This window comes from Cyanistes caeruleus, chromosome Z (assembly GCF_971803275.1).
Source record: "Cyanistes caeruleus chromosome Z, bCyaCae1.hap1.1, whole genome shotgun sequence".
Lineage (NCBI taxonomy): Eukaryota > Metazoa > Chordata > Aves > Passeriformes > Paridae > Cyanistes > Cyanistes caeruleus.
Genome location: NC_141732.1, coordinates 78962905 through 78973025, shown reverse-complemented (window position 1 = coordinate 78973025; position 10121 = coordinate 78962905). Strand labels below are relative to the sequence as shown.

At 40.6% G+C, this 10121-nt stretch overlaps 1 protein-coding gene across 2 annotated transcripts in view; it reads right to left on the bottom strand.

Annotated features, from left to right (window-relative positions):
• Nucleotides 1-1439: 1439 nt before the first annotated feature.
• Nucleotides 1440-10121, bottom strand: part of ARK2N (arkadia (RNF111) N-terminal like PKA signaling regulator 2N) — a 46221-nt gene continuing 37539 nt past the window's right edge. For both annotated transcript variants that reach the window (XM_086867442.1, XM_086867443.1), the window contains 2 exons: nucleotides 9413-9539; nucleotides 1440-5244 (listed from right to left, as the gene is read on the bottom strand). In XM_086867442.1, coding sequence (XP_086723568.1) covers nucleotides 5061-5244; nucleotides 9413-9539 — 311 coding nt within the window. In that variant the 3' untranslated portion in view covers nucleotides 1440-5060. The remainder of the gene's footprint in view (nucleotides 5245-9412; nucleotides 9540-10121) is intronic.

Genomic DNA, 10121 nt, shown 5'->3' with positions numbered 1-10121 from the left:
GGATCCTGGTCTGCCCTTTAGCATCAGTAACAAGAGGATTTCACCTTATTTGCACCAAAGCTGTCAGTAAATGCAGGTTTGTCTATCCCAAGTTTGCATTTTGCAGGCATTCTGCTCCTTCCCTGTGCAGACAGACAGAAGGGAAACTGCATCCCTGGGGTGCTCTGGAGAGAAAGCCACAGCAGCTGACATTCAGAGATGACAGCCCCAAAAAGGAGACACAAAACTGGTAGTATTCCAGCCAAGGGAGGTGATGCCTTCAGCAAAGAACACTATTTACAGATTCTCCAGGGAACTGGGGAATTCACTTAGCACAGCTCTTTCAGTCCTCATCTCAAGACAGGCAAGCTAAACTTTAAACACAAAATTAATCTGCATTGCAACAAATTCACTGGGAAAAGCACAATACAAAATCTAACCTGGTTTTGGGTAGTTTTGATCAGTTTTTGTGTTGTCGCAGAAATAACAATCCCCACAAAATGAAGTGGCTCCTACATAAGGAACTGCCAAGGGCCACAGGAGAAATTTGGAGACATTTTAACCTTCCATTCAGTGTACCCTGAAGCCTATAGACTCTATCTCTTGGTGATAGAGAAGGTTCAGGAGATATTTTATCTGTCCTCTTCGCACATCTGCACTGAACTCCACAGCTCTGCTCTCCCTCAGCTGCTGGTAGACATAAAATAAAATCTGAGACGGGTGCCCACCTCTGCAATGACCACTAGGCCCAGAATCTGGATTTTCAGGCTCCACAAATGCCAAGGACTTGGTGAGGCTGAAAACCAGCTCACTTTATCTTCATTATCCATACTGGTACTTAAAATACATGGATAAATGGCCTTCCTGATTGGCACTGGGAGCTTTTTCATGCGATAAATACATGTAAAACACTGGAAATGTATTGAATTATTATTATATTACTATCATTCCCATTTCAGTTTTGCCGTGAGGGGGCTGGCAGGCAGCAGGACCCCAAATTCAGCACAGTGCAGTTGCACTTTACCATCCTCTTTACTTGTGGCTCCAAATTCCCTCGATACAATTTTGTGGTTCTCTGAACACAGCTGACCCTGGCACCACACCTTGGTCAGAGAGGAGCTGCCCTGGAGCATCAGTCTCTGAGTCACAGTCCCACTGACCAGCAGATGTTTGGGAGGATGGGACAGGGGCAAGCACTCAGAGATAATGGTGGGAGGTTGCTCAGACACCTGCAGCTACAGGGAGAAGTGCTGGTCCTGCCCTGGTCCAAGACAAAAGGAAGGTTTTGCAGCCAGGAAATCATTTCATCATTTTGGATGAGCAAAATTAAATGTGTTACAGCAAGAAACAGTGCTGAATTTCGGCTGCTGTAACCCAGAATTTACAGATTTAATTTGGAGATGTGAGAAACACCAGCATATTTGACAGAAGTGGAAGGGAAAAAAAACCAAACAAATTGATATTGTTTAAATAATACACTCTATTTTATTTTGTCTTAAAATAGTTTAACCTTTATGCTACAGACTTGTTTCAAAAAACAGAAGGTCTCATCTTGCACCAAAAATATATATATTTATATATATATATATAACACTCTGTTTTATTATTATTTCTCTCCAAAGACCATTAAATACTAGATGGAAAATGAGAACTAAATAGTGAGTGTCGAGAAGAATCAAATTTTATTTTTAACTAGAGCCGCACATTTTAAACATTTATTTTCTGAGCAATGATTTGTCTTCACTATAGAAGATTCCAAGTTCACACTCCAGCAAATACCCTGAAGGGCTCGAGTCAATGCACACTGAAGTCGATGGGCAGCCCCACACCGACCCCAGTGGGTTCTGGACCAGGCCCCAAGTGCATTGGTTCTCAGCCATACAATGGCTAATTTTTTCTCTTTCCTGCTGAGAAGAGCTAAAACCACCCAGGCAGATTTTTGCTCTTTTTAAAAAACACAGAAGTTAAAAGAAAAAAAAAACCAAAACAAACAAGCAAACAAAAAAAAAAAGAAACAAAACCAAACCATTTCCTACCCATATCCAGTGATTGTGTTTTTCAGGTCACTAGCCTTGAAATTTGTCGAGAGAAAATACGTAGTGTTTTAAATAAAAGAAAACCTGCATCGGACCACCACACATGAGCTGTTTGAACAAACACAGTGCACAATTGGAGGAAGTTTGGTTAGGAGGCAGTCATTTTTATGTACATGTGGAAGTCACATCATATAGAAACTGCAAAACAAGGAGAGTTAGTTTGCATTTTTTTCAAGGAAGGACTGCAAACGGGGTCCCAGCAGCTTTCTTCACAACCGACCTTCAGGAGACTCTGTGAAATGGGAAGAAGCAGCCACAGGAGCTGGCTGTCCCAAAGTTACCTTTACAGCAGGTGTGTGAGCCCAGAGCTGATGGAAGCACCAGGAGAAGGGATGGGCAGAGGAGCACAGGGCCTTTCCCTGCTGTGGGGCCAACAGGCTCCATCCACACTCCCCTCCCTCCCTCCCTCCCTTCCTCCCTCCCACAGAAAGGAATTGGTCATTACAAACACCACAGATATTTTGCTGGCCATGCAAGACACTTATGTTCAATGTTCTAGAAAGCTGGAAATGGGAATATCAATCCTTACCTAGCTGCTTTGTAAAGTGCAGTATGAACTGTTCCGCTTATGGAAGAAACGCGTTTTTTAACTATACCCCCCTGCTGGGCTGTTTTTCCTTTATGTGACAACACAGGTAAGTCTACTTTAATTTTTAATTTTGCCCTCAGATAAAATTATGGGAAGCCAAATAAATTTTGAAACCAGCCAGCATGAAAGGAAAGCAGAACTTCCCATGTGCTGACCACCCCTGTTCAGCCTTAAATAGTAAAAATCTAATGGCAGAGCTGTACAAAATTCAACAGAAACATCTGGAATATGAAGGAATGTTTCAATTGCACAGTAGACATTTAAAGTGAATAATATCGTCTTGTTAAAGTCTAATCTTTGGTTTTTGCCTTGGGAAAGACTCAAAATGACAGATGAGGGGCAGGAATTTCCATATAGTCACAGAAACTGCAGCCCACTAGAGTAGTTCCACTGATTTTGGTAAATATTCTGGTAGAAAGTGTTTCCTGAATCTTGACATTTTCAAAACTAGCATGAGAGACATGACTGAAAGTCAGGGAAATGGTGCAGATTACTAATTAAAAAAAAACAAAACAAAAAAAACCCCAAAAAAACCCCACAACCTTTGTTTCTGACCCTGATCCTGCAACATATTTTAGGACAGAGTTTTAAGCACTTGAGTGGCCCCACAAATTCCAGGAACAGGTCCCAGCTGAACACAGCCTTTTGCCCTGCTGGGACTTTGGAATTTGCTTGGGATTTGTTTTTTATTTTCTGAGATGGTGAATGATGCAAACAAGCAGTAGTAGAAGTGGGGACTATGAGTAAAAGATTTCACCCCTCTCCTTCATCTACTCCAGGCAAGACTTAGATAAAGGTAAAAAAAGTTCAGCTATAATTAAAAAGGAGAGGGATGCTGGGCCTTTTTATTACTTTTTCCTGTGCTTTTGCAATGTTCAGCTGTTCCTAAGTCACTACTATTACTATTTTAGCCATTCCAAGCTGTGGGAATTGACCAGTGAAATACAGCAGTCAAGTAGACAGAAGACTCAGCACTGAAGAATATAAACTGTAAATTACATTGAAAATAAAACCACTTTAATTAAAAGCTGTTCAGTGTAGGAGTCTGAGACACAGAGTGTGTGCACTTGTTTCTGATACGTAGTTCTAAGATACGGAAAAACACTGAATTTCATATAACATGAAATTCATGAGCATGTTTTCATGTTGATACATGAAAACAACTGTTAAAATTAGATGGAAAAGCTAAAAGTGTGAGTGTGTAGATTAGAGAGTTTTCTTAAGTCAATGGGTGAAAAAGTTAGTTTAGAGTTTTAGTTAGTTTAGAAAGCAGAAGACAAGATGGAGAGTTTAGAATGTTGTTTCTTTTCCTTTTTCTTTCTTCTTCATGTTCTTCTTTTAGAGGTTTTTGGGCAATAGTAAGTTATTTGACATAAGATGCTGCAGTGCAGCACACAGTTGATGGGTCATTGGGTCATTAAGAAAAATAATACACAAGTCTATTGTTAATTAGGTAAGAATAAGTATAAAGATAATAAAACTACGTAGTTGGGGGCCATTTTGTGCTTTCAAACACAAAGTGAGCCACAAGGCCATTCTGTAACATCAGAAGAAAATAAATCAGATTGCAGTGAATTAACTTTGTGCAGCCAGTCTGCAGAGACCTGCTAAGTATTGTAATGACCTTCTAATAAACAGGAGAAACAAGATTCTAACGAGCTCAAGAGTTTTCTTCAAACCTAGAGAAGTGAGATAAGCGGGGCTCCCCAGGAGGGAGGATCCCAAAGAAGCTCAGCTCAGAGGAGACTGAGAAATCCAGGAGTGGAAAGAGAAATACAGAAGAAGTGCAGCAGAATCAGAGAAAAAGAGGAAGAAATTAAAAAGAATTTTTAGAGAAAAAGTTACAGTTCAGTGCATTTGTTATGGGCCGTTTGCATTAAAGACAATCCCTCCTGCTTGCAACATAACCAAATCCACTTGGGTAAAAATACTCCTGGCCCAAATTTTGGAAGCGTTGAATACCCCCCAGTTCCGCTGAAATCAGTGAGGACACAGCATTTCTCAAAACCACTGATGCTCACACAGCAACACACTAACTTCTACTAACAAACTCAAGATACTGATAAATTAAAAACGTTCTGGAGACGGGAGGTGGGGAGGCTGGGAGGACGTAGGTTTGCACGCAGTTATTTCGTTAGATATACACGCACACATTAGTAACTGCAGATGTGTTTCAAATTTGGTGCTGTTAATTCTGGGCAGGAATCCTCCTTGGAGAAGGCAAAACCATCTGAGGTGATACTGAAGTCAGACTACATTCCTGTGGGCGTGGAGAAACGCCGCGGGTTTGGGTCTCATGGTGCCAAGGACGGGGCCTCTGGAGGCGATGGTTTAACCACTGAACTTCTGTGCCAGGGAGGGCGGGAGGGGAGAGGGCAGAGCACAGTGACACGGAGTTACAGGAGGTATTTGCGCCTGGTGTCCTCGTCCAGAGTGAGGTCCACCACTTCTGGGGGCGAGGACCAGTTCTGCTGGGGAGCCACTGCTGTCCATGGCTGTGTGGGCTGGGCGCTCCCGAACGGCGAGCCGCGCTTCCAGGAGGACACGCTCTGGATCACCCCTCCCCTGGGATGCACACACCTGCAGCGAGGAGAGGGACACACACAGAGTCAGGGACACCGCTCAGCTCAGCCACAACACCCTGCCCTCAGTGTTTTATCACTATCTGGTCAGCACTTCCCTCTCCAAACTGGATTCTCCACTTGTAGAGTCCGTGGCATCTCAAACACCCAGTGAACAAAGTTAAATTTAAATTTGGGGGATTTGGTTGGGATTTAATTATTCTAAAGGAATTCCAGTGGGTGTAATGTGATCCTCCTCAAAAAAATTGTGTATGGATCCCAGGGATCTTGAGGAAGCCTGCCTGACCATGTGTAGTACCATGCACAGTTTCCTGATGGAGCTTTACCCACTGGACTTCTACAAAGAGAAAAAGAGGAGAGAAGACTCAAGGAGACTTGAGGAGAGGAGACTCGAGGAGAAGAGAAGAGAAGAGAAGAGAAGAGAAGAGAAGAGAAGAGAAGAGAAGAGAAGAGAAGAGAAGAGAAGAGAAGAGAAGAGAAGAGAAGAGAAGAGAAGAGAAGAGAAGAGAAGAGAAGAGAAGAGAAGAGAAGAGAAGAGAAGAGAAGAGAAGAGAAGAGAAGAGAAGAGAAGAGAAGAGAAGAGAAGAGAAGAGAAGAGAAGAGAAGAGAAGAGAAGAGAAGAGAAGAGAAGAGAAGAGAAGAGAAGAGAAGAGAAGAGAAGAGAAGAGAAGAGAAGAGAAGAGAAGAGAAGAGAAGAGAAGAGAAGAGAAGAGAAGAGAAGAGAAGAGAAGAGAAGAGAAGAGAAGAGAAGAGAAGAGAAGAGAAGAGAAGAGAAGAGAAGAGAAGAGAAGAGAAGAGAAGAGAAGAGAAGAGAAGAGAAGAGAAGAGAAGAGAAGAGAAGAGAAGAGAAGAGAAGAGAAGAGAAGAGAAGAGAAGAGAAGAGAAGAGAAGAGAAGAGAAGAGAAGAGAAGAGAAGAGAAGAGAAGAGAAGAGAAGAGAGAAAAGGAGAAAGGAGAAAAAAGAGAAAAGAGAGAAAAGAGAGAAAAATAAAAGTTATACCGAAATATTTAATCAAAGCCATATTAAAACAAGGAGGTAATGATACTTTCATTATAATAATTGCAAAATAGGTCTTGCTAATTATGTTATTGCAGCTGTTACATCTGGTTGGTTTTTTTTTTTTGGTTTGGTCTTTTTAAGTGAAAATTACAAACATACTCGGAAATGCTCACTGACAACAGTTTAGCCCCACTTCAGCAAAACATTTAAGCTTTAAGTGACTAGAGACAATAAGAATAAAAGGTGTATTTGAAGATAAGGCTCCAGTGCCCTGCTGAAGCACAATTCACAAGTACCTACTCATACTGCATTTTCACCTATTATGTCCATAGTAGATCCATGACAAATGAAGCGCAAGTTAAGAGCAATTAGAAAAAAGAAATGCAAAATGAAAGGCAGAATAATTTTGTGTATGATGAAGTGATGATGGGAATTTACTAGAGGCTTTAGGATGGTCACTCCAATTCCAGCTGTAAATCCTACACAGGCACTAATAAAACTTAATACCTAGTGCTCCAAAAATTGGTTTGCTCTTCTAAGCACTGGTAGTGGCTGTAGCTGCTCCTGGCTGCATGGATAAACACGAGGTGCTCTGGCTGCTGGGGTAACCTTTTCCCATTTCTTTGGGAAGGCACGTGTATTTCAGGAACTCAAATTTCCTGCACTGATCAAATATCCTTGACATTTACATTTTATTTATTCCAATTTAAGTCTGTGCTATTTATTTTCTCCAAAACTACTTAGGTTACGCTCAGCTCTCTTGGTTCTGGTTGGAGTTTCGTGAAATAGAATGAAAATTTGAGCTGTAACTCCTCTGAATAGAAATGTCTCATTGCCTTCTCACATATGCTGCTTAGGCTTAGATGTGATGTTCAGAATGGTTCTTTTATTACTTCTTCAGTCATAAAAACACATACTTAAAGTATATATCTACAAAGAATTAGCAATAAGACCCTGGAACTCTAACAAATGTACAGGATTTCTTTCTTTTAAAGCTTTCTTTTAAGGAGATATATTTGTAAGCGTAACTGGCAAGAAAAGCTTGTGGGCAGAGCAAATTAAATATGATGTTTGGTCTCAGGGACTGTGGTGCACCATTCTGAGAACAGTCCTCAGCGTTTAGACAAAGCTAAGACCAACTTTTCTTCCTGAACATGATGAAAACCAAGCCATAAATTATCTCACAGAAAAGATACCTTGGAAAAATAAAAGTGTTTATCCTCAAACTAGTCACACAAGCAGCCAACAGCAAAACAGTCAAACATGAGCTCAGGGAACATGCTTCCAATCTGCAACCAATGGAAGGTAAAGGCAATAAAAAACCCCAAAAAACCTCCTAGGCAAAACCAGAGTGATCAAAAAAAAAAATTCTACTGGTGAAAAATTAAACAAACTGAAAAACAGGACTTAGGTGTCCTAAGTAGATGCCAAGGAATATCCCCATGATGAGAAACAGCACCAATTCACTAAGAATCTGAAGAACTACAAACACTGGACAAACTCCAAGGTGTCAACAGCACAACGATGAGACGGAATAGGGAGCATGATAAAAACCAGGATCCAAACAACGCAGCAACCAAGCATGCAGAAAATCCTGATCAAAAACCTAAGCCTTGCCCAAACAGCAACCCTGACAGAAGCCCATCAGTACTTCATAACTGCAAGCCTAGGCCTGCAGGAGAAATAAAACTCGAAGTAGGATTCAAACAACTGAAATGTGTGAGTATTCAAGGGAGGCAGTAAACACTGGTCTGTGGGAGATGGGTACAGGAACAAAGGAAAGCACACAGTGCTTTTATAAAGTCTGATTTGCTGAAATTATTTCAGTCCATATCTACTAAAACTCATTTTAAACAGCAACTCTGCCTTTAGCTCACGTTTCCATTCCCATAGAGGGTGAGTATTATTGAGGCAGCAGCATGGAAATCTTTCAAAGAGGGGACAGAAGGGTCCTGTGTGCAGTGCTGCACAGTTTTACACCAGCCAGTGCTGGAGGGTGAATCCACACCCCTTACCATCAGCACAAAGACCCCCCTAAGCCCTGGGTTCTGCTGCATAAACAGCCAGGAGCACTGCTTCCTAAGGAATTACCATCTTCCGAAAGAGTTGGCCATGCAAGGACTTTCTCACCGTTCTAAAAGCTAACACTAAATCACCTTCCTGGACCTGAAAATTTCCTTTTTTGCACATCCAACAGCACTGGGTTGTGCCCACATTATCCATGAAGTTTCCTGCCTAGGAAATTTGGTCCTGCACACCTTTCTTCTTCTTTCCTCAAGAAAGATGCAGTGAGAGGACAAGGAACTCTGTTCCATCTTCCTCACACCTCTTTTCTGCCTCCAAGCACCTACTAGGCAGGCAGAAGAAAATTTTAAAAGGAGCTTGTCTATGTACTGTTTTAACGTGGTTTCATTCCACCAAATCCACACTCCACATTATTAGAAAATGTCAGTTTTGTTCAACTGCTTCATAATACCTTAAGCCAAGGAAAGACCACAGACTAAAGGTGAAGAGTAACATCAAAAAATGCCTACCAAGAAGAACAGCTGCATAGGTTTCTGACTGAGAGAGAAACCTCTGGCACCCTCATCCTCATCTACTTTAACCTCTCTTGAAACTTGAAATAAAACCAAGATTTTTAACCTAAAGGGGATATCTTATGACATTTGCCATTGAAAAAATTACAATATTTTTACCACTACTGATTAATTAAATAAAGTGGAAGCTGTTAATAACCTTAAGTTAATATTTTGAAAGGAAACGAGAACCCACATAAAGACTTTCACTTAGATATTTGCATATTCATGTATTCCTTTAAAATCTGAATTTCTGATGTATGTTCACTTAGTATCTCAATATTTGGTATTTTTATATGACACATCTTTAGCTAGTTAATGTTTGATATTGAATCACAACTATAATCTGAATCACTATCAAGTTATTGATCTGATTGGTCACTTTCTAAAGAAAAACATATTCTGACATCACCATGATCAGCAAAACAAAAAAAAAAAAAACAAGTGCAACATTTGCTGCTTTTTGGGCATCGCTCATGGATGGGTAATTACAGAAGTGAAGGCCAGCGATTCTTTCTTTATTGATTTTGGTAATGCAGACATTCTGATAAAAAGAAAGTAGTATTACAGCAAGAAAAGACTAATTAATACCTGGCATGTTCCTGAACTCCAACAATCTCTACTTCACTGTCAGAAGAGGCAATGTTAATTTCTTCATTGGCCTGGGAATTGCCACAAGAGGTTTTGTCACCTGCAAGGAAGCCTGGATCCAAGCGACCTACAGATGGGGAAAATGGGAATACAGTGTTTAACAGCTTATGTGACTCAGAAATCAGCTGGAAAAGGAGTTTCCTAACAAAAAAACCAGAACAACACTGAGATAAGAAAATCTCATTAGACCAAGTTTTCCAACTCACAAATCATCACCTGATACAGGAAAACCACTGGATTTAGGCAGTGTCAGTAGCTCTGGTGATGGTGCTGGCACACAAATGTGAGCAAAGCCTGACTTTTGCACCAAGAACAATTAGAATTTCCAGCTGAAATGTTACAACAGTGCTAAGAGTCAGACTGTCCCTAAACCTCCTCAAAACCATTAAAGAAAAAATTAAGAAACAAAACAATCTAAGAAAACACAATGATACTACAGCAAAAAAAAGCCTATAGTCTGGATAGAAGCATCCCACACATCAAGGAAATTTAATTTAATTTCTTTAAATAAAAAACATGGGGAAGCTGATCAGAGGAAAAACAGAGCAAATCCATCACTTTCTGACAGTGCTGCTTCACACATCTGCTCATTATTACAAATACTTGAGAAGAAAAAGTGGTTTTCTTAAATCCCATATGCAGAAAGGCT